General features: G+C 36.4%; 4 protein-coding genes and 1 long non-coding RNA gene across 8 annotated transcripts in view; 3 read left to right on the top strand and 2 right to left on the bottom strand.

Moving 5' to 3' along the window:
* Positions 1 to 1,586: 1,586 nt before the first annotated feature.
* LOC111445949 (D-amino-acid transaminase, chloroplastic) lies at positions 1,587 to 4,163 on the top strand. Its single transcript, XM_023084513.1, has 5 exons — positions 1,587 to 1,810; positions 2,096 to 2,142; positions 2,273 to 2,451; positions 2,843 to 3,522; positions 3,914 to 4,163. The coding sequence occupies exons 1-5, from the start codon at positions 1,660 to 1,662 to the stop codon at positions 4,009 to 4,011; spliced, it is 1,155 nt and encodes a 384-aa protein (XP_022940281.1). The 5' UTR covers positions 1,587 to 1,659; the 3' UTR covers positions 4,012 to 4,163.
* A 1,116-nt stretch (positions 4,164 to 5,279) lies between these two features.
* Positions 5,280 to 10,848, top strand: LOC111445946 (TOM1-like protein 9). Of its 2 annotated transcripts, none has more exons than XM_023084509.1 (10): positions 5,280 to 5,598; positions 6,887 to 6,965; positions 7,054 to 7,152; positions 7,244 to 7,357; positions 7,456 to 7,613; positions 8,279 to 8,360; positions 8,489 to 8,574; positions 8,919 to 9,047; positions 9,247 to 9,671; positions 10,080 to 10,848. In XM_023084509.1, the coding sequence occupies exons 1-10, from the start codon at positions 5,498 to 5,500 to the stop codon at positions 10,673 to 10,675; spliced, it is 1,869 nt and encodes a 622-aa protein (XP_022940277.1). In that variant the 5' UTR covers positions 5,280 to 5,497; the 3' UTR covers positions 10,676 to 10,848. The 2 variants fall into 2 exon arrangements, with proteins under 2 accessions (XP_022940277.1, XP_022940276.1); XM_023084508.1 differs by having other exon boundaries at positions 5,281 to 5,598; positions 8,856 to 9,047.
* Positions 10,849 to 11,394: 546 nt separating this feature from the next.
* Positions 11,395 to 15,704, bottom strand: LOC111446637 (putative esterase YitV). Of its 2 annotated transcripts, XM_023085528.1 has the most exons (13): positions 15,238 to 15,704; positions 14,675 to 14,751; positions 14,510 to 14,590; positions 14,183 to 14,311; positions 14,011 to 14,097; positions 13,613 to 13,666; positions 13,384 to 13,474; positions 13,232 to 13,302; positions 13,061 to 13,130; positions 12,936 to 12,988; positions 12,617 to 12,710; positions 11,922 to 12,019; positions 11,395 to 11,818 (listed from the first exon to the last, which is right to left on the bottom strand). In XM_023085528.1, the coding sequence occupies exons 1-13, from the start codon at positions 15,314 to 15,316 to the stop codon at positions 11,723 to 11,725; spliced, it is 1,080 nt and encodes a 359-aa protein (XP_022941296.1). In that variant the 5' UTR covers positions 15,317 to 15,704; the 3' UTR covers positions 11,395 to 11,722. The 2 variants fall into 2 exon arrangements, with proteins under 2 accessions (XP_022941296.1, XP_022941297.1); XM_023085529.1 differs by lacking the exon at positions 15,238 to 15,704 and having other exon boundaries at positions 14,680 to 14,748.
* A 1,055-nt stretch (positions 15,705 to 16,759) lies between these two features.
* Positions 16,760 to 18,655, bottom strand: LOC111446638. The gene is made up of 4 exons (XR_002711122.1): positions 18,287 to 18,655; positions 17,403 to 17,616; positions 16,980 to 17,067; positions 16,760 to 16,865 (listed from the first exon to the last, which is right to left on the bottom strand). It is a non-coding gene; the product is annotated as an uncharacterized LOC111446638 (long non-coding RNA).
* A 2,018-nt stretch (positions 18,656 to 20,673) lies between these two features.
* The window catches only part of LOC111446630 (protein EMBRYONIC FLOWER 1-like), an 8,454-nt gene continuing 6,252 nt past the window's right edge, over positions 20,674 to 22,875 (top strand). For both annotated transcript variants that reach the window (XM_023085519.1, XM_023085518.1), the window contains exons 1-3: positions 20,674 to 20,933; positions 21,869 to 22,045; positions 22,650 to 22,813. In XM_023085519.1, coding sequence (XP_022941287.1) covers positions 21,900 to 22,045; positions 22,650 to 22,813 — 310 coding nt within the window. In that variant the 5' untranslated portion in view covers positions 20,674 to 20,933; positions 21,869 to 21,899. The remainder of the gene's footprint in view (positions 20,934 to 21,868; positions 22,046 to 22,649; positions 22,814 to 22,875) is intronic.

Below are 22,875 nucleotides of genomic sequence, written 5' to 3'. Positions count from 1 at the left end.
TTTTTTTTTTTTTTTTTTTTTTTTTTTTTTTTTTTTTTTTTTTTTTTTTTTTTTTTTTTTTTTTGGTAAAGTAATATGGATTAAATTAATTGTATTTATTTTTTACAAATAAAAATAAATTAAGAGGGTATAAGATAAACCCTAGGTTCCCATGAGTTTCATAAATCCCACCATAAGCATAAAAATGATTAGATTCTTTCAAAGTATAAATCAAAATCAATATAAAGCATAAATTCACGTGACTTTATATAAAATATAAAGCATAAATTCACGTGACTTTATATAATTTTATAAAATAGGAAATTAAAGCGTTATGAATTTAATTTTCTAGAAAGTTAAATTATTCGAAAATTTATAAGTAAACACGTGTAATTGCTTTATTGATTAAAACTAAGTTTTTTAAATTATTAGATATTTATGCTTTATGGATTATTGTTATCTATTTGCATCCATGTGATTTCATGAATATAAATATATATTTTTTTTTTTCATTTTGTCTTTCCTTCTTGCTTAAGGAAAATAATATTTGTTAACGGTGGACCTAGACTATTAGGAATAGTATTAGAGTCAGATATCGAGCAGTGTGTCAGCGAGAACATTGTAGACACGTCTTCAAAGGAGCACGCTCCACCATTTATAAGGATGTGGATGATAGATGAACACGACTCTTTTGAGCATAAGTTCTCATGGTTTTGCTTTGGGCTTCACCAAAATGTCTCGTTCTAATGGAGAGAGTATTCTTTGTTTATAAACCCATGATCACAAATGTAGTTGAATGAGACTGCAGGCGGGTTACACGTTCCACTGTGCCGAGATGTGAGTGAGGTGCAGGTGGTGATGATCACCCCGGGGTATGCGTGGGAGCCCTTGACAGGCACTCTAGGACCTGCCAACGCTCATGAAAACCCAGGGGGACGGATGTAGCCAAGTGGATCAAGGCAGTGGATTGTGAATCCACCATGCGCGGGTTCAATTCCCGTAGCCAACGTGGGACTTTCATCATCGAACAGTGGAAACCTTTACCTAGTAGACGCGTTTTAAAGCCTTGAGAAGAAGCTCGAAAAAGATCGAAAAAGCTCAAAAAGGACAATATCTGCTAGCGGTGGATCTGGAGCGGAGGATCTGGAGCGGTACATGGTATCATAGCCATATACCATGTGGTGTGCCAACGAGGAAGCTCGGAAAATATCGAGAAAGCCCAAAAAGAACAATATCTGCTAGCGGTGGATCTGGAGCGTTACATGCTATCATAGCCATATACCATGTGGTGTGCCAACGAGGACGTCATGTCGGTTGGAGAGGTGAACGAAACTCATTCTTTGTAAAGATAAAAATCTCTCCATAATAAGATAGTATTTTTAAATCTATGGAGAAAATCCAAAAAGAATAAAAGCAAATAGGACCATATATGTCAGGGGTAAGTTTGGATAAGTTTGAGCGTTACATTTTTTCTTGAATTTATTATTATTATTATTATAAATATATAATATTTAAATTTAAAATTGCATTATTTGGAACATTCTTGAAATTATAATTAAAAAAAAAGGTTAATTGTTCAAGTTAAAAGTTGAAACATTATGTATAAAATACAGGAGGCCGGTCAGGTATTCAGCAATTGAACAAAACATTTTCTCAAATTATCCTGAACATTAATCTCCGATGAATTCTCTGCAGTTTCTTCTCAAACCCATTCCTCAGTCACCGATCAGCGGTGCAGAACTCACTGCCCATTCTCAAAGGCCGCTCGACAAATCCTGCAATTCTCGGCAGTTGTCTTTTAGAAGATTCAGAATTAGGTGTTCAATTGCTGGTTAGTTTTTTTTTTCAAATTCGTCGCGAGAATGTTTGATAATTGGTTCCACTGGAGCCTTGTTTATCTAAGCAAGTTTGTTTGAAACTGTTTAATAGTTGACTCGCTTTTCATAATCTGGTTGTTTTACGACACTGTTCGGGCTTTTGCGATCCTGATTCTCTTTTCATGAGCTGGTTGTTTACGATACTGTTCAGGCTTTTGCGATCCTAACTTTTTTTCAATTTTCTCTATCCGTTCGATCTGAACTCTGAATAATCAAAGCAACTGCTCGTCTTGTCGCAGATACCGTTGATCGTATTTCTGATGCTCCAGTGCTTGGTAGTTCACAGGTCAACTCTTGTTGTGTATTGTAATCTGTTTGTGTGTTGAAATATACTACAAATTTTAGTGTTCTATGCGTGGAAGGTGATAATTGTATAGCTTTACTGATTGTTATTTCGATCCATGTGTTTATTGAAGGTGCTTGAAAGATTAAGGGCAAGCCGAGAGAATCAAGAAAACCAGCCACAATTCCTTGCAATGTATTCCAGCGTTGTTGGGGGAATTACGACAGATCCAGCTGTTATGGTAATTCCAATTGATGACCACATGGTTCATCGGGGACATGGCGTTTTTGATACTGCTGCCATAGTGGATGGGTATGTGAGAATTTCATACAGTTTCACCAAGATTATTGTGAAATCCCACAATTCCACGTTGGTCAATAGGAGAACGAAACACCCTTTGTAAGGGTGTGGAAACTTTTTCCTAGTAGACCTGTTTTAAAGCCTTTGAGGGGAAACCCGAAAGGGAAAGCCTAAAGAGGACAATATATGCTAATGGTGGATTTGGGCTGTTACAATTATGAATCTGATATCGATTTCCCGAGACCTGCATAATTAGCACTGTAAATTGACAGGCTCTTATGAACATTTGAATTCATAACTAAATTGATACATATTTTTCTTCAATGGAAGTAGGAAATGCATACTTTCATTTCATGATTTTGTCAGTGTTGAGTTACTGTATAAAATGGTTTTGACATCTCAGGCATCTCTATGAGTTGGACCAGCACCTCGACCGCATTTTAAGATCAGCATCCATGGCAAAAATCAACCTCCCAGTTTCATATGATCGAGAGAAGATTAAAAATATACTCATAAGAACTGCCAGTGCTTCTAAGTGTAGGAATGGACAGCTTCGATATTGGCTCTCTGCAGGACCTGGAAATTTTCTACTATCTACTTCTGGGTTGCATCAGCCAGCTCTTTATGCAATTGTAATTCAAGGTAAGCCGCCATCTCCTCCAAAAGGCATCAAAGTCATAACTTCATCAATCCCAATGAAACCACCTCAATTTGCAACTATGAAGAGTGTAAATTACCTTCCAAATGTTCTTTCAAATATGGAAGCAGAAGAAAAGGGTGCTTATACAGCCATTTGGTTGGATAGTGAGGGGTTCATTGCTGAAGGGCCTAGTATGAACGTTGGTTTCATTACAAAGGATAAGGAGTTTCTGATGCCTCACTTTGACAAAATTTTAAGCGGCTGCACAGCTAAGAGAATCATAACTCTCGCTGAGCGGCTGGTGAAAGAGGGTAGGCTTCGGGGTATAAGATTTGAAAATTTAACCATGGAGGAAGGCAAGAAGGCAGAGGAAATGGTGCTTATTGGGAGTGGAGTTCTTGTTTCCCCTGTACTGCAGTGGGATGAGCAGATTATTGGTGATGGTAAGTACCCTCTATAATCCTTAATTCATAAATAAGATGTTTTTGTAGTTCTGAATCATGTTGTGATTGGCTGGATGAATTTCTTCTAACATGTTTAAAATTCCATTCAAAGTACTTCAATTCAAACAAACATGGAGAATGTTTTTGTAAGCACTTAGAAAGTCGTTCTAAACCGATTCTAAGATTAGTTTTGTAGAATGACGATACCATGACATGAAATAGGAACACACGTAGTTTTCTTCCCACCGCAACCGTATGGTGATCTAAGAAAGGCACCATTGTAATATTTCTGATGGTGGGGATGAGTGTTCTTATTATAGAACAAGAACATGAAAGCATGGAAGCTTGTTTTTATCTGACAAATTAAGAATGTTTTGGTTTTGCTCCACAGGAAGAGAAGGTCCGTTGGCTCGAGCGATTGTAGATCTTATTATCGAAGACATGAAATTCGGTCCTCCAACCGTTCGAATACCAATTCCATATAAATAACTCAGGTCAACCTATCATCTCTGTCTCATAATTTAATGAGACACTAAAAAATGCATTTGGAACATCTAATGCTAGTACAAGCAATGTATATGTGGACGGGAATAAGGATAACAGTTTCACGAGTGATATCCAAACTGTGAAAATTTTAGGAAGTGTTTTAATAAATACTCTTAAAAAGTATATTTAGAATAACTTTTCTTTTAATAATAATAATAAAAAAAATCTTATTTTAAAAATTAAACCATAAAAATATTCTAATAAATGAATTAGTTTCAAACCTATTTTTAAAACAAATCTTGAGTAATAAATGGTCTAAAAATTATTTTAAAATGATTGACAAAATGTTTTTTAAAATATATAGTGCAACTAAAGTAATACGGTTATTAGCGATTATTTATTTATTGTATTTTTAAATGCGTTAAATGGGTTATTAATTTTAATTTTAATTTTAATTTTATTGCTATTTTAGTGTATTTGTAACCACCCCAAATAATAATGTCATTTCAACTTTAAAGACATACCTGTCAATAATCTACGTGGCATGGATTATTTTTCTCCTTAAACAATGACATAATTATTGTTATATAACTTTAATTTTTTTTTTTGAATTTTCAAATATCAAATGCATAGATCAAACCAAGTGTGACACGTTAATAAGCATGAAAAATGTACATTGATTTAATTAATTAATATCGTCCACTTGATCTTATACCATTTTTAAAACTCAAAATATTATAATTATTAATTTTAGAAGGAAATGTCAACGTTCACTATTAGACTCTAAATTCATTTTCATTTTTCTTCTTAATATTTGTGTTTACTAAAATAACGGTTATTTTTCTAAAATTTATTAATATTAATTTTTCACGATAAAAGTTACGATCTTAATCTTAAATTTTAAAAAGTTTAGTATGATTTTTTATTTTTAAAAAAAGGTTATTAGTTATTTGTAATGCAATTCAATAATTAATTTTTACATAATTTGAGTATTATTAAAATTAGTCCATTTATATATATTTTTCATATTATTATTTTTTAATTAAAATTAGTGAGTAAATTAGCAAAAATTAATAATCTAATCAAATATTTTAAATTTCATTGGAGAAAATTGAAAATTTTAAGTCGAAATTGAAACATTCAAAGAAAAAATGGAAAACACATTATTTAATCTGAAATGTTTTATAAATCCAATTAAAAATATTATTTTATTTTATTTTTTAAATGTAGAGATTATAAAAACGGTGGCGGGTGACCAAAGCAGGGCGAACTGCTCGAGCCGTTATAAACAAAAATGCCAAGTAGCAGTTGATTAGTCGGCGTTGTATGAATCAGCAGACCCAGGTGATCGACAATAATCGGAGCAAGAGCGAGAGTTCAGACTTCGATTGACCGACGAGACCGATACGATACTACTGCACTAGTTCAACAGTTTTGGAACTTCACGATTTATCGCTTTTCGAGTGATCGTTTTGGGGTATTCGTTGCGATGGTGAATCCCGTGGTCGAACGCGCCACTAGCAATAAGCTGATCGGCCCAGACTGGGCCGTGAACTTGGAGATTTGTGATATGATCGAGAGAGATCCTGGGTAGGCCTCGATTTACTTACTCGATTGCACTTCCCCTCTCCTCTGTTTTTAGTTTTTCTTGGTTGTTCGTTTTGTATCCTTTTCACGCATGTTAATGGTTTTGAAGGATTCAGTGTTTGGCTATAGAATTTAATTGCAGGCTGCTTTAGAAGTTTGTTTGCTGTGGTGGTAACTTGGGTATTGGTTGAAACGAAAATTGTTTTCGTCCCCCTAATTTTCGTTTGATCTTTCGTTCTTTCGTTTGTTTTATTGCTGCCCATAAGACCCTTGGCTGAATTCATGATAAATAAGTAACCGATGATCAAGCTTGCTTATGCAGGGGGCTGACCGAGAGCGTATACTCTGTTTTGAATTTTGACTTTATAATTAAGTAGGTAAAGGGGGAAGGGAACGGCGACTATGCAACAATTTTTTTCACTTTCGATTTGAATTGGATGATGTTCTTACGAGTTTGTGAAGTTTTCTTGAATATGCTGCCAAGTGAAAGCTTCTCTTGATGGAAGAAGCTCCCACATCGGTGGGTACTATGTGTAACCATCGTCGAAGTCCACCGACAGTACATATTATCCTTTTTGGGCTTTCCCTTTCGAGCTTTCCCTCAAGATTTTTAAAACGCGTATCCTAGTGAAAGGTTTCCACATCCTTGTAAAAAATGTTTCGTTCTCCTCCCCAACCGACGTGGGATCTCACAATCCACCCCCTTCGGGACCCAGTATCCTCGCTGGCACTCGTCCCCCTCCACTCGTTGAAGGGAGATGGATTGTGAGATTCCACACCGGTTGGGGAGGAAAACGAATCGTTCTTTATAAGGGTGTGGAAACCTCTCCCTAGCCTAAGCGTTTTAAAAATCTTGAGAGGGAACTCGAAAGGAAAAGCCCAAAGAGGACAATATCTGCTAGCGGTGGGCTTGGGCTCTTACACTTGAAGAGCCTTTCTTCCGTTCAGTTTACTTACTAGAAGTAACCGCTTGAAATAACTCAAGCCTTTTCATGTCATCCAATTAATTCATTGACATTTTTGCAAATATTTTCTCGATGATTATTTTGGTTGCATCGTTCAACATTTGTATTGAATTAGAAGGCTTCTGGAGCACTAAGATTTGAGAAAAGATTGTATGTTTGGTGCCTTGACTGATGTGGTCTATTCTTTTTGCCTTTTATAATGAGACACATTCAATCATCTCTTGGAACATGCTTATTGATGCTTTGTGGTTAGTGAATTTGTGTATGAAGCAGTATTCTTTTCATTTTCGTTTCGTATGAACAACTTCGTCTGATGATGCTACCAGGAAAGCAAAAGATGTTTTTAAAGGAATAAAGAAGCGCCTTGGAAGTAAGAACCCCAAAGTTCAGCTTCTTGTCCTAGTAGTAAGTTGCGAGCATCCCTATCATAAGCTGACATGATCTTGGCACTATTTAACTTGCTCACAAGCTGTCTTGGGTATCTATGTCGTAGCTCTTGGAGACCATCATCAAGAATTGTGGGGACATTGGTCATGCGTATGTGGCCGAGAAGGGAATTCCTCGTGAGATGGTAAAGATCGTAAAGAAGAAGGTAAGATAGGATTCTTCATTACTTGTTCCTCTTTAGGGGAAAAAAAAAAACATTCAGCTCGGTTTTATGATGCCTATGATGCATGGTGTAGCCTGACTTTCGTGTCAAAGAGAAGATATTACTCCTGATAGATAGCTGGCAAGAGGCTATGGGAGGACCAACCGGACGATATGCACAATACTATGTTGCTTATCAAGAACTATTGGTATGATATTGTGCTGCATCTTGTTAACTGCTAGTCCTTGGAGATGCAAATTTCATTGTTAAACAATGGATTCTGATTGAAAAATTGGTTCCTTTCAGCGTGCTGGGGCAGTTTTCCCCCAGAAATCAGAGATGTCATCGCCTGTACTCACACCTCCGCAAAGACAAGCGGGACCGTATGGTCAGAATCTGCACAATCCTCATTATCAGCCAGATGCTCCAGGATCCTCTGCACATGTTAAATTTTCAACCTTAAGGTACACTTTTGATAGCTTTTATGTTTGAATGGACTCCACTACAGACTATTGAATGTTCTTGTTCACTTCCCTCCCTTCTGTTTAGCTACTTTGTGATAGTTACTTACACAAGCTCCCCCTTGAACTCTCAGCTTTAAACTATAATTCCCTCACTTCCTCTTACAAATTCCCCCCTCCCCCTACTTTCATTTTTCTTACATAAGTATGAGTACAACAGCTTGAAGGTGTATTGAAAAAATAGTGTGTAAGAAAGGGCTGGTAATTCCCTTCTACACGTAGAGTTTTCTTGCTCAAGTGGCACTGCTTTCTATGAGTTTGAACGGAGGATTGATGATCTGCTAGTCTTCATTTATTTGACATCTGAGTGGATAGTTCACTGTACCAATTAACACGTAGGAGAAACTTGTAATTCCACCATTATCCGTGTGTTTGATGTGATAGTTTATGTAAGATCCCACGTCGGTTGGAGAGTGGAATGAAGCATTCTTTATAAGGGTGTGAAAACCTCTCCCCAGTATATGCGTTTTAAAAACTTTGAGGGGAAGCCTGAAAGGAAAAACTAAAAAAGAACAATATCTGCTAGCGGTAGGCTTAAGCTCTTACAATTTACTTCATTCTTTTGACATTTTCTCGTGATTTTGTGAGACTTGAAATTTCTTGTTCAGCTTGACCGAGATCCAACTTGCAAGGGGAGTGGTGGATGTGCTTGCTGAGATTCTAAATACATTAGAACCAGGAAACAAGGAGGTAAGTTATTGATTAGAGAAAAGGTTAGATTAATGTCGTAATAAAATGATTCCCTTATTTTTCAACTTTTTATGCATTTGAATTCCTTCTTACTACCAATTTGATATGCGTTACACTTCATGTTGCAGGGCATTAAGCAGGATGTCGTCGTTGACTTGGTAGAACAATGCCGTAATTACAAGCACAGGGTCACTCACCTTGTGAATTCAACGTCGTAAGACTTTTAATTTTTAATTTGTTTCAATATTTGTTGTCAACATATGCATATAGTGGAACCAGGAGGTTGGTGTGGTTATGTATTGGATGTGTGCTTGTCATGAAAATGTTTTGTCTTAGATGGTGAAAGTTGAGAGAAGTTAATATCAATGAAGCCATAGGTGAAAGAAAAATATGAAAATTCCCTTCGTTTTTGGTGATATAGATCCTCCCTTGAAAAATTATGTGTTCCCTTTCAATATGTATAGACCATATAATACCAGTACATTCTAATTTCAGGGATGAATCATTGCTCTGCCAAGGATTGTCACTTAATGACGATTTACGACGTGTACTTTCCAAGCATGAAGCCATTGCTTCAGAAACTTCTGTTCAGAAAGAGAAACCCAAGCCTCAATTGGTTGAAGCACGTCGTGATGCTCGTTTGCCTCTTCGTAACACCGGTGATAACAACAACCCACAACCTGAGAGGTATTCTTTGATTTCTTCGCAATGCTCTTTGATTGTGTTTATGTCTTGTTTTTGCTGAAGATCGCTGAAATTTCTGAATTATTAAGCTTGCTGGCTAGAGACTACTGTGCTAACCTTAGAATATAGGAATATGTTGAAAGCTTCAGGGTGCTTATATCTGGCATTTGTTGACTTGTGTGTACCAATGAATGTACTGCAGCTCGATCTCGAATACTACTGTCTCAGGCACACAAACGGTAAATGAGTCGGTCCGTGCACCTCCTGCTACTGATGGTCCAGCTTCTCCAGCTAAGTTCGATCCCAAATTAGACCTACTGAGTGGTGATGACTACATTTCTCCAGGGGCAAACACTTCACTGGCTCTTGTTCCTTTGACCAAACAGCAGCCAACTACTTTATCTGAGCAGACCGCTCTCGTCCTCTTTGACCAAAGCGATGCTTCGGTCTCAAACTTCCATCAGCACCAGAATTTTCAGTCCCCGCAGGGTGGACTGCACCAGCTCAATGGAACTGTCCAAACCCCCGGATCCTCTCATTGGAAGCAGTCACTATACACAAATGCTTCTGGTCCTGGTCCCTCCATGAATAGACAGCAACAACCCCTGCCACTTGCTCCATATAATGGTTCGTATATGCACTTGCTAGACATATATATCATGCTTTGGAGTTGATTGCAGTCATTTAAGCAAAATTCTATACAATTTTTAAACATGTTTAAGTGTATTGCATTATAACATTATAACATACCATGCACCATATAGTGTTGAGGATTGTTGGGAGGGAGTCCCACGTTAGCTAATTTAGAGAATGATCGTATGTTTATAAGTAATGAATACATCTTTGGCATGAGGCATTTTGGGGAAGTCGAAAGTAAAGTCACGAGAACTTATTCTTAAAAAGTGGACAATATCATACTATTGTGAGGTCCGTGATTCCTAGCTTATAATGGTTAAAACAAATATCATACCATTGTGATCTTAAAATGCATGAAAATCTAACGAACAAATCTCACTGTTTGGGTGGGTTGGTCAGGTTCTCTAAACAACCCGTCATTTCCGCCGCCACCATGGGAGGCTCAGCCTGGGGATGATAATGGTTCGATGGCTGGTGAGCATCCCTATTCAATGAAGGTAACTCAAGTTGTTTTCACGCATGTGCAGAATGGTCTGTATCCACAGGGACCTCCACCAATGGGAAACGACCAATTTGTAGGTGTGTACGTCCAGCCAATTGTAGGCAGCCAGATTTCAGCACATAATGGCCAGCTCGACTTGGCCCCTCACACCTTCCATGGAGGGCCTTATGGAACCATGCTACCACAGCAGACAGGACAGATGACAGCTCTGTATCCCTTGCAAATGCTTGGCAACCAATTTCATGGCTATGGCCTCATCCAGCCACAGCCACAGCCACAGCCACAGGGGACACAGTATCTGACGCAGCGGGTGTATGGGCTATCCATTAAAGATGATAATGGCATGAGAAATTCGTCCTACCAGGTTTCAACTTCCTCTAATGTGCCTCCCATTAAGCATTCTAAGCCTGAGGATAATCTGTTTGGTGATCTTGTTGACATGTCAAAGTTTAAGCCCAGGAAACCCACTCTTGCGGCTGCTGCTAGCAGGTGAAAAACGAATCCACTTCCTTCGAATCTTTTCGAAGTAGTTCCTTTTCTCATTACCTGCCGTAGGGTTGTGACGTCCACTGTATATTTTGGACCACTGGGCTTTCTTTGATTTATGTTTGGGCTGTATAAGTACGTTATGTTATCGGTAATAAATGTCATATGGTGTTCGGATTATTGATTCTTTTCTTGTCTATATGTGTGGATCCATGGGTCTATGTGTATATAGATCTTGTTCATAGATTAACGAAAATATACAAAAAAATTTATTTAATTCTGTGAGTCTCTTCCTTTGTGAGTTTTCCTTTTTGCGTGCGGCACCGTTACTCCCCTTGACAGCAGCACTAATTTGGAACTTAATTTGAAAGCTATATTTCGAGTTTTTCTTTTTGCGTACGGCACCGTCACTCCTTTTGACAGCAGCGCTAATTTGGAACTTAATTTGAAAGCCATATTCCGACCCAATGATCCGGATGCCTTTGAGATGTCCCTAATGCAGTACTAATTTGGAACTTAATTTGAAACCATATTCTGAACCCGATGACAGGTGCTTTGCTTTTCTTTGCTTTTCCCCAGATGCCCCTAATAATCAACGAGTGCTTTTCCTTGTGGATCCTATTTCAATAGGAATTTCAATGGGAATTTCTTGCTTTTCCTAATAGTAGATTTGTTTCTATTGATTCTTTTACGATTTTTTCTTCTGCAGTATTTCCACGTGACACGAGTGTGAAAAGGGTTCATTTTTTCATGAAATACAAAGCTACTTGTATGGCAGGAATGTTCGAAGGCGCCTTATAACTTCACTAATATAATGATCAAACCTCTGTTTCAGAAGAAAAATCATTAAACCACTTTTAGAGATATATTTTCTATTACAACTCAAACTGTCATTCGAGAGTTTTGACCATTCAACTAGAGCATGAAAAGTATGGAACTTGTTTACTACCAAAGTGAAGTAACTTTCCATTAGAACTGATGGGAATATTATCTTCACCAATGCATCTCAAGATCAGATATCCACAGGGATCAATGACGAGAACAGCCACAACTCTTAGATACTCTGCCCTAAAAACCTGTCAAACCAATCGCTAGCTTCTTTCACCATCTCTGGTGTCATTGCGTGGCCAATCCCAGGTTGTGCGATGAACTGTACAACATAAATATTATAAAGCCATAGATAAAATAAAAAAAACCACCCTGTTAGGAATCCTATGAAAAATAAAAGACTTCTCCTTTAAAAGTACACATACCTTAAAATTTTCTGGACAACCAAAGTTCTGATAAACTGTCTGTGTTCTTGTTACAGTTGTATCCAAACCGGCAATTGGACATCGAGGGTCATCTGCACCTATTATTTTCCAAATTCAAATGCACATTAACTTTATTTGAACAGGCTACAGAGATCTAATTCAATTTTAAAATTAAAAACACCCCGAGCTGGGGGAAAAATATGCAATCTTGAACTTGCAGGTGACCCTGTGTTAATTTCTCTAAAAGTAAGAGACCTGCATATTTTACAGCTGAGTTCATTATCTTTAAGGAGACAACCATCTTCAGTTCACTGACATGATTTCAGGGCTCCTAGATGCTTACAAATTACTGCCTTTTGATAACTTTTTGGTTTTATAAAGTTAAACTTGTTTTCTCACCATTTTTTTTTTTTACAATATTTAAGTTTTTAAAAGTTTTTTTTAAAGACGTTCGTTAAAAATAGATAACAAAGAAAGAAACTTAGGAGTGAACGATTATTTTAAAAGAAACTTATGTTAAAAGAAGCTTAGTTTTCAAAAACCAAAAATAAAAAACTAAACGATTATTTTATCAAATAAGACTTCAAGGATTTTTTTGGTTCAAACTGCATAGTCAAATCTTCTAATTTCTCTAAATTTGACATTGGCTTGCGATTATAATCATTCATATAGTATAGGCAGGAAATGAACGTTACCATTTAACAACAACAAAGGACGTGGTGCAACAGCTGGAACTGCATAAATCGAGTCAAATTTAGAATCTAAACCAGGAGCAATCCTATTCCAGACCTGAACAAAATAGCAAGAAATAATTATGGAATTCCAACTTCAAATGTGCATAATCTAACAAAAAGCTGGTTATTGAAAGATATGGTAAGTAAACATTCTAACAACATCGTTAGTAAATAAGCAGCATAGAGAAATAGGCTTGGATTGACCATAATTCATAAATTGTTCAAAAGGAAGCACACTATAGATCGGAAGTTATTTAACCGGGAACTTGAGACAACAAACCTTGGTCACGACTTCTTTGTTGATCTCATTCATGCCTAATTCAATTCTTGCTTCTGCAGACAAGATGCAGAGACTGGTCATGAAAGTTATTCATTTTTAAAATTATCAATTACCATTCACCTTACCCTCGAAAACAGGTTTTATACTCTCAACTCGTGCCTGCCACTTATCATTATCTATGGCCCATCGAAAACACTGCAGTCATATCACAAAATATCAGCTGTTCTCCCTATCCTCCTTTCAAAGCAGGAATGTACTAACGCAAGATCCAAAGTGTTATCATTTGGGTTAACTACCTGCACGCCAATTATGGGGACAACCACGGCATAGCGAGTGTCGGCAGCAGCAGCAAACCATGCATGCATTCCTGCAATGAAAATGAGAAGAAGTAAGTCTTATACAACAAAAGAAAGGCATGTCCTTGGTTGTTACTTTACTTTTGACTGACCTCCAAGAGATTCGCCGGTAATTCCTATTCTACATGGGTCAATGTCCTCCCTTTTTGTCAGGTAATCTGCCAATTTGATCAAGTCCCATACCTGCAAGTAGTATTATCTATTAGCTCTTTGTAAACCCAAGTCCCTCAATTAGTTTTTATCCTAATACGTGGTTAACTTGCAGCAAATTTTCATTCATAGTCTCTAACAATTCAGCTACCAAATGAAGTGAGAAGCTACCGTGTCAAATATGAACGGCATGGTATCACCTCTTTTCCATGAAGATACAAGAGCCTGAACCAGATTGAGACATCAGATTAGAATTTAACTTTGCAAAAGAGAAAAGCACTTTGCTGTAGGGATTAGATAAGAGCTAAAATGCCACATTAAAATATCAGGAGTGATTGACAATCTCAAAAGCAGAGGTATAGTATTCTCAATCAAGAGAAAATGAATCTCTTCCAAAACTACAATTCTAGGCAGCCAGATTTAATAAAATTATATACTAATCCTGGGCAACATTAAGACCTTGTGTCACAGTTTCACCAATGGGTGATAAGCTATTTAGGTAGCGTACATATTTTTGAGTTCTAGAAAACTCGTAGATAAAAGGCAGACGAGCTGGTATAATGACATACATCGCGGTAGGTGGTTTTGTTCTTGGCCCTTTCACCGTGGTAACGAGAATCAATGGCAATGGCTACGTATCCCCTCGATGCATAAGCCTGAAAGAAGAAAGAATATGTTGTATTATCTAGTTTTAACACCTAGGTCCTAACAACAAAAGGCAGGAGCAAAAGAAGCCACTACCTCAAGCAATGGTCTCAACCACTCTTTGCACTTGTTCGTACTGTGCAGAAAAACAATCGCAGGTTTCTTTTGCTGTTTGCTATCCTTCATGCTTATAATCAATATAGGCAACTGCCCTTGCTCCCCTTCCTATAAATGATTAGTGAATAACTTCATTGTTCTTTTTTTCTCAAAAAAATAATTAAAGAAAATGAGAACACATTATATAGGGACTAAAACATCAAGAAATTGTTCTTTTCTAATAGATATATTACTGAAATTTGGCATTGTTGAAAAGTTCGTGTCCCATGTATAAGTTAACGCGAAAAGTATAAGAACATAGCTTGCCTCTGTAGCCAGATGAAGATTTTCCTCATGAAGCAAGTCCTTCAAATTGCTAATATCTTCCTTCGGACAAGATTCCATTGCCTTTAAACAGGTAAAATAGATCAACATAGGGTTGGCGACTACTTAAATAAAAATGAAAAAACGAACAAACAATACTACTTCGACCTTACTCAAGGCTGGTGGGTTGGCCTCCTGAATCAGAGGATCCTGGATAGGCTTTGAAAGCTTCACATTCAGCGGAACTGAGAAATTAAATTAGCAGACATCATGAGTTCAAAATCAAGCTTTTAAAAACTACTTTTTTTCTGTTCCCAAGATTGATTTGGTTTTTTTGAAAATTCTTTTGAAGAGTAATTAAAGCAACAAAACTATAAGTAGTGTGTTCATTGACTTAACATTAAAAAACAGAAAACAGAAAACGATACAAGTACCTATCAGCTCAGAATCTATTCCTACTTTTGAGTCAAAACTACTACTAGCTCGAAATGAACTTTACTGTTGATCTCCGAATGAAAACTTGCTAATTCTCACGAAAAGGCGAAACATCGTTGAAAAGAGGTAAAACTTAAGAAAAATGGCTTCAGCAAAGCAAATAGACGACGACCATTCAAATCAAGCAAGAATTTCTAAAACAAAACACTCAACACTCAAAACTGAAGCCACCCAGATCAGTCATCAAAATTCTCAAGGTAACTAAAACAGAGAACAGAGAAAATTCAATTTCGCACCTTCTCCAGATCGTCGATGACGCAGAACTCGAAGGAATTCGGCCCCAAACTTGTCGGCGTCAACAAGAGCTTCTTCCATTTGATTATTTTCGATTTCGACAGCTTCTCCTGGCAGCGTCGCGGTACGAGAAATTTAATGGCATCGGAAAGTCGTCGGTTCCATGGCTTAGGCACGTGAGCGAAGGACAGAGTAGCACGTGGCATTATTACAATAATTATAGCTGGGCATTGCAGTGGACGCGATCCAATCCGGTCCACGCCCTCATTGTCGTCTCGTGAGTCCAAATATCCGACGCAGATTTGCCGCAATATCGGCGAATGGTTCCCATTTCTTATGGATATAATATGGTTGCACACAATTTCACGGTCAACAGGCACTCGCCCAACGCCGCCGACGACCGTCTTGGCTGGATATAAATATAATATCGAATACTTTATCATGCCGGCTTCCATCAGCTCTTATGGGCATCTTATTTTAAATCTAAACTTTACTTAATTGAAATATAAGCTTGGAAAGAGGAATCTTGACTTGGGTATCTCTTGTGACACATAGAACAAGGGAATTTGATTAAAGTGGCCGACATGCAACGAAAAAGAAAACATTTTTATTATATTAAACAAATAAATAACAAGTTTTTTAAGGAATTGCATACTTGGCTTCCATCTCGCATTGTCGAGGAACTATAGTGCAAGTACCCTTTAAGGAGTAAAATATTTTGGTATCGTCTTGTTGCCAACATAGACCTTTGGGTTGTTGCATATGCAGGGGAGAGAGAACAGATGGCTCTGCATAGGAACTCCTTGAGGCAGTGGGCATTAAAAGCACCGTTTGGTCTGGTTATGGTATAGGTCCTACACAATTTTTAATTACTCAAACTCAACTGGGGCTTTCAGAATGATCCTCAAAGAATACACAGTTTTGGGTGTTTGAATTAGGTCTTTGATCACGATGCTATAATCAGTGGTGTTCTAAATAAGGCACAAATGGGGTAGTCCTTCTTGGCCACATTAAAAGCATTACTTCACAGATGTTTTACAGTACGATAATTTTACTCAAAGGGCAGTACAGATTCTGAGTTCTGATATCATGAACTTTTGAGGGATGATATTATTATTACTGAAAAGAAGAAGAAGAGGACAAACCTTCCTTGGGCCAGTCATAGTTTTCTCTAGAGAACGTGTCCAAAACACAATGAGCCTTTTAAAAATTGTATTATCTTCGTTTCTCTCTTTCATTTATTAGTTCGATCTTTCTTTTTCTTTTTCTTTTTTTTTTTGGGGGGAAGGGGAGGGGTTGTGAAGTCAATGAACAGGAGGGACAAGAGGCTTAACCTCAAGAATCCAATATGAAAAGCAAAGGTTCCGTTGCTTGAACTATTTCTAAATTTGTAGCTAAATTTGTAGCATGACATCTCATATCAGCTATAGGAAAGAATGAAATATTCTTTATAAAGGTGTGGAAATCTCTAACAAGCTGACGCGTTTTAAAATTAAAGGTTGACGATGATACGTAACCGTCAAAATTAATAATATATGATACCTGTGAGTTTAGGCTTGAGCTATTACACTATTTCAATTGGAAAAATCTAATTCTTTTAACGGAAGTTGGCTCATAATCATGGAGAAAGCTGCAAACAAAAAAGGCCAAAATTTTACCACCACCTTGACCATTTGGTAGCTTTTATTTTTTTCCCATGGATTTGAGAGCCAAATAATAGGAACTAGGGAGAAGCGAAACATACCTACTGCTTTGGCGCTTTCATTCGACCTAATTTACTTTGTTCTTGTTGTACACCATATATAATGTTCTAAATATGGGAACCCGCCCAGCTGTGATGACAAACATAAATTGATTAGTACTCCAAATATAAACACAATATTAAATTCTACTGCCTAAAAGAAAATCCATGTAGCATCTAGTTACAAGAAAAAAAATAAAATAAAATAAGTTTTCATACCAACAAAGCTTAAAAGATAATAATTGTTGGACAAAAAAAAAAAAAAAAAAAAATCGTGTTAAATGATCTTTAAAATATATATATATTTTTTTTTATAGAAGTCATGAACTTTCAATATCTTTTTGTTTAATAAATTCTTGACAAATATATATATATATATACATATATATACACATATACACACTGGGTTATGGTTCGGGGCCCTACCCAATCCTCTTTGAGCTTGTCTTCGACACTTGTGTCACCTTCTTCTCTCCAACTTTGCGTATACCTCAACTTATCTTCAATGCACACTTTTAGTGTATTGGATGATGCATCGTTCCACTCGGTCGCATAATGATAGTCCTCAATTTTGGCTCTTATGTGGTCGGTGCGCCACTTGAGGGTTGCCCCTTATCTGTGTTGACGGGTGGGTCACAACCTTTTATATATATATAATTTCTATTAAATTCTTTAAAAAAAAGTTTGACAAATTATTTATTAAGAGCTAGAGTGGAAGTTCATAGAAACACTTTTTACCCAAAAATTTGAATACTAAACTCGAAACGAAAATGAAAATATACTGATGGCACGATAAACTGCAAAAACGATAATAAAGAGAAGCAAATTATTAGAGGAAAAACCCATCCCGCATGCAACGGCAGCATCAAGAATCTTATGCCAGGGTGGGAAATTGATGAAAGGACCGCAACTTTACGACTGTTCTAGCGATTGCGCTACAACCGACAACCGATCAAAGCAATTGAAGCCTCAATCATTGTGTGGCCGAAAATGCCAATGTGGTTCTTGTGCCTCCAAATCGGATCACAAATGATTATACGACGGATGTGATATGTTGTTTGAGAATTCCGTTCTAGAGTGCATCTGGAAACAAGATCGTGACTACCTACCGCTCTGTTAAAACTACCCTAATTCGTCGTTATGCGATTTACTTGCAAGTTTGGGGAAAAAAATTGGAAATCACTCCAGTTTGGTACACTGATTAATATCAGAATGGCAAAAATCAAAGAATCATTGTCCAAACAATCAATCTTAACATCAGAAATCCAGTACTAGAAGAAAAATCAAAGATCGAAAACGTTAAAAAGTACCTGTGGTGAAGATAAGCCATCAGAATCGCCCTGAGAGCTAATCGTAACACAACAATGGAAATCTGTACGAACACGAAGAAACTTGTGAAGATAGAGTAGAGCTTGTAGCTCCAGAATCAAAAACTTGTAAGGCGGAGCGAAATCGGCGGAGATTGCAAAGCGCGCTTCCTCTGTCGGTGCATTTGAAATTGAATTCCGCGTACTGCAATTCAGATCAGTGCGGACTGAACAAAACTCCACCCATCTCTCTCTCTCTCTCTCTCTCTATGAGAATGATCGGACGGGTGAAATTAAACCTCGCGTGAATCGGAGATCAGCGGCTACAAACCGTCTGATGCAAATGGGTTTTAGGTTAACTTCATCGAACGGTGATATGAGCTCCACTTTGGCGCCAATGGGATCGGACGGACAACAATCGGCGGTTTGGCGCCAACGAGCCAGACATTACGTGGGAATATCTGGTTCCTTTTAATTAATTAGTTGAATAATTACTGTAAATAACATTAATATGTGATTTAATTTTTATAGCATAGTCATTATGTCGGTAACACTGCAGATTAAGGACATCATATAAATATTATTTCAACAATTTTTTCTTCTTCCAAGGAAACATTACCATATAGAAAATAATTAATTTAACTTTATATAATTATTATGTTTAAATATATTACTTATTTAATATTCGCATAGTTCTCTAAGTATTTTGTTATTTATTTTTCGGATAATATTTATAAATTTAATTTTGCTGGTTACAAACAAACATAGTTTTATTATTATTGTTTTAATATATATATATATATAAATTTAAAATAAGTAACCTAAAAATCCAAAGTTTTTATTTTACAATTTTGATATTAAACCATAATATATTTATAAATGTCGAGAAATTCATATTCACACTTGTATGCCTCAACATTTTCTTGCATCCACTGCGACAAGCCACCGTACTTACTTATATTTTGCTTCTAACAGTGAAAACTATCAATCAACATGAGCATTTTCAGCGTACTTTGTACTCACGAAAAAATTCCAAGAGGTCGTCCAGTGTAATTTTGAAATTTCTATGATTGAGACACTGAAGAGTAAGCCGTACTCTATTGGTATAGATATTAAATTTCAATTATTTTAAGTTTTTTCTTAATTATCTTATCCTCTTAATTGTTCTCATTTGGATGTGTTCGTAGTTCATTCATGTACGTTAGATTAAATTTTTTATTTATATTTTTTTGGGAGGGTAAGAGTGGTGGGTCAATATGTTGTGGTTTGAGGTGGGTTTGGCATTTAATTATGAAGAGATTTTAAACAGGATCTCCAACTGATTCAGTGGCCCATGCAAATATATAGCGGAATCAATACACACAGCCAATTCATGGCAACACGACATTTCACCTTTTTAGGTTTTCTTCCCACTTTTTTATTGTCCCCTATACATAAATAAATAATTATATATATATATATATAAATATATATCCCAATAATTAATTTCAATTTTAACAACCAGTTTCCATCACTTTCACCATGTTTTATCAAAATAGTAAACTTTCACAAAATATTTAATTACTTTCTTTTTCAAACCCCAAACAATTAAAATGTTTTTTTTTCTTTGGATTAAAACATAAAAAATTAGTCAATAAATGGGAATTTTATACTAGATTTGTTTATAATTCATAATTATTACAATTTAAATTAAATTATCAATAATTAACCACGACTAGGAAAAAAAAATTTAAGTTATAATATTTAATTGTATTTAGGCCTTTTAAATAAAATAAATTGTAAAAATAAAAGGAAAATAATGTATGAATTAAAAAAAAAAAAAAAAAAAAAAACGAGGAGAGTGGTTTGGAAAAATTTAGGGTTTGGGAGGAGGGAGTAGTCCTAGTCCTAGTCGAGGTCGAAAGGCAGGTAGCGTGTCATGTACGCACCAATTAAAATGCGTTTAAGTGGAGAGGCATCTTTTGCCTTTCATGACACGACAGGCACATCAAGTAAGCGAGCGTGTAAGTTACGCGTGGTAAAAATGGTGTTTTATGTTTTTTAACTTAATATTATTATTATTTAAATGAAAAACTGGCTAGGGCTTCGCTTTCGGTTTATTCACGCCCAAATGCTGATATGCCCTATGATCCAATCTACATGATACCGCCACGTGTCGGTCTATAATTACCTCCTGGAGCTCTCTCTCTCTCTCTCTCTGTATAAATAGGTCGTGGATGTTATGTCCATGTGGAATGTGGATGGCATGGGCATGGATGATTTTAATACGCACATCCAAACTTTCAAGGATTCAAAAAGATTATTAAATCAAAAAAAAAAAAAAAGGAAAAAAAAATACCCACTCCACTATCTATAGATCTCTCTCTCTTTCTCTTTCTCTTTCTCTTTCTATTTACCTCTCTCTCTCTCTCTCTCTCTCTCTCTCTCTCTCTCTCTCTCCAAGTATCGAAACCTCCGTTTCTCTCTCTAGGGTTTTTCGAAACTTCGCACTCAAATTCTGCTCCATCAGCTTCGAATCTCATCTCACAGCTTGGCTACTCGTCTTCGTCTCTAAATGCTCTCTCTATCAGTGCTGTTGCCTCGACTGGCCGTGAAGAATCGCTGTCCAGTTCATTCCGCGTCGTTCCAATTATCAGTTGGCTGAACTTAGGTGCGTTTTCGACTCCATTTAATTTTTTGTATCATCTTCTTCTATGGAAAATCTTTCGATTTCTTTCCTTTTTATGCCTTCAGGTTTTTTTTCAGCTTGTTTTGAGCTGTTTTTTTTCGATTTTCTTACCTCATTTTCCCTAATTAGCTTGTGATATTCGGTTCTGGTTTTCTTTATTCTTTTCGTTTTCTTTTCTGGCTGATTTTTCGAGAGTGAATTCGCTATGTTTCCGGCATTTTATGTGTTACTTTCGGTTATTTGATGTGTCACTGCGTCAACTGTTTGTCTGTCTCGAATTTCTGAGCTGAATAAAAACCCTAAATATTTATCAGCGGACCAATTCGCTCTCTCCAGTGGTTAGGATTTTCAGATGATAATTATTTTAGATGGCTTTGTAAAATCCATTTTGTTTATGTCGTCTACTGTTCCTCCGCTATTTTCAGGTAATTGATCTCCGTAAACCCTAGACAATGCTTTTCGTACTGTTGTACTGACTAATGCTTTTCTTTGAATTATATATGAGTAGAGCTGGTTAATTATGTAGTTTATTGTTTGTAATTGGTGAAATTATGCCTCGTAGACATCCTTGCTTGTTATTTATAATAAATTAGGGTTTAATGTTCATTATCCTCGAGTAATATGTAGTAATAAGTTGCTTGTGATCATTATTTTATGTGTCTTCGGGTTAATGTTTGCCAAAGTCGTTTCTCTGGAATTATTCATACTTCTTCATTGATTGAAACTGTTATTTTATGTGAGAAATAAGTACACATGATGATCGATTGAAGGATGATGAACTTGTTTGGTTGAAGCTCTAGATCTTATTTCTTTTGATACACATCAATTTGATGCCTATCATTTTATTATACTTTCACCATTTGATGATCTAATTGGCTCGCTATTCGGTATATGATCACGAATTGGCCATTTTACAGCTATAAACCGTAGCTAACCTTCAGTGTTCTAATGGACGAGGAGCATCATCAGAAGAGTGATTCTAGTATCGTTTTGAGGACTACAGTCCCATTCATTGAGATTGACTCTTTATTTATAGACCTTTCCAGTTGTATTGATAAACCTGGTGCTGGAAATTGTGATCATTTCTCCATACGGTATGACTTTACATTATATCAAGTTTAAACATGTTGTTGTGTTCCTTTTTTAATTAAGTTGTATTGGTTGATTGAAAACTGAGACTGTGTTAACTAGAGCTTGGTTCATGCACGTCTCGTTGAAATATTCATGCTCATGTCTCCTAGTGCACTTATACACACAAATGAATCATTTCCACATCTTGGTTTTCATGCAATTGTTATTGTCCATACACAAATCAAAATGTTTCTACTTTCTTTCAACTGTTATTCAATTTGGAAATTTCAATGATAATGCTATGCATAGCAACTAAATGGAACTTCTCTTTACTTTTTGGTGTGCCATACATCACATACTTGCCTTTTTAAATTGCTATCTAAACGACTAATGTGGAAGATGAAATCAGCATTTGAGCTCACCTAGTTTAGAATGTTCTTCCAACATGAATATCAAACAGACTAAATATCTCAGAGCTAAGAGTTTAGGTTAAGAAAAGACCTCGATGAAGTGAAGGTTCAATTTCCTGTAAATCCAGTCTTTTGTCGTACTATGTCAAATTAATTTCCTCAAAATATGTTCTCAACATCCATTGTCACTTTTCCTCATCAATTGTCTTTTGTATAGTGGATATGCATCTCAAATGCGTGAGAAAGATTGGAAAAAAGGCTGGCCATTTGATTTAGATGGTGAATATGAGTCTGAAGAGACACTATCCTTGCTTCCACCTTTTCATATTCCGCAATTCAGGTGGTGGCGATGTCAAAATTGCAGGAAGGAGACTCCTGCAGGTGGTGCTAAAAAGGATAAGGATTTAATAGTTGACTGTTGCAACTGCAACCCCCCCCCCCCC

The sequence above is a fragment of the Cucurbita moschata genome, unplaced genomic scaffold (assembly GCF_002738365.1).
Source record: "Cucurbita moschata cultivar Rifu unplaced genomic scaffold, Cmos_1.0 Cmo_Scf00008, whole genome shotgun sequence".
In the NCBI taxonomy this organism is placed as follows: domain Eukaryota; kingdom Viridiplantae; phylum Streptophyta; class Magnoliopsida; order Cucurbitales; family Cucurbitaceae; genus Cucurbita; species Cucurbita moschata.
The sequence above is the reverse complement of the archived record's forward strand: the minus strand, read 5'-3'. Positions and strand labels throughout refer to the sequence as shown.

Bases quoted from the DNA above. Each gene is read 5' to 3' on its own strand.
- LOC111445949 (XM_023084513.1), top strand. From the start codon at position 1,660: ATGAATTCTCTGCAGTTTCTTCTCAAACCCATTCCTCAGTCACCGATC. The intron at 1,811-2,095 runs GTTAGTTTTTTT...GTCTTGTCGCAG, and splicing joins AATTAGGTGTTCAATTGCTG to ATACCGTTGATCGTATTTCT. The intron at 3,523-3,913 runs GTAAGTACCCTC...TTTGCTCCACAG, and splicing joins TGAGCAGATTATTGGTGATG to GAAGAGAAGGTCCGTTGGCT.
- LOC111445946 (XM_023084508.1), top strand. From the start codon at position 5,498: ATGGTGAATCCCGTGGTCGAACGCGCCACTAGCAATAAGCTGATCGGC. The intron at 7,153-7,243 runs GTAAGATAGGAT...TGCATGGTGTAG, and splicing joins TAAAGATCGTAAAGAAGAAG to CCTGACTTTCGTGTCAAAGA. The intron at 8,361-8,488 runs GTAAGTTATTGA...TTCATGTTGCAG, and splicing joins TAGAACCAGGAAACAAGGAG to GGCATTAAGCAGGATGTCGT.
- LOC111446637 (XM_023085528.1), bottom strand. From the start codon at position 15,316: ATGGAAGAAGCTCTTGTTGACGCCGACAAGTTTGGGGCCGAATTCCTT. The intron at 14,312-14,509 runs GCAAGCTATGTT...AATCATTTATAG, and splicing joins ATCTTCATCTGGCTACAGAG to GAAGGGGAGCAAGGGCAGTT. The intron at 11,819-11,921 runs GTATGTGTACTT...TATGTTGTACAG, and splicing joins GTTGTCCAGAAAATTTTAAG to TTCATCGCACAACCTGGGAT.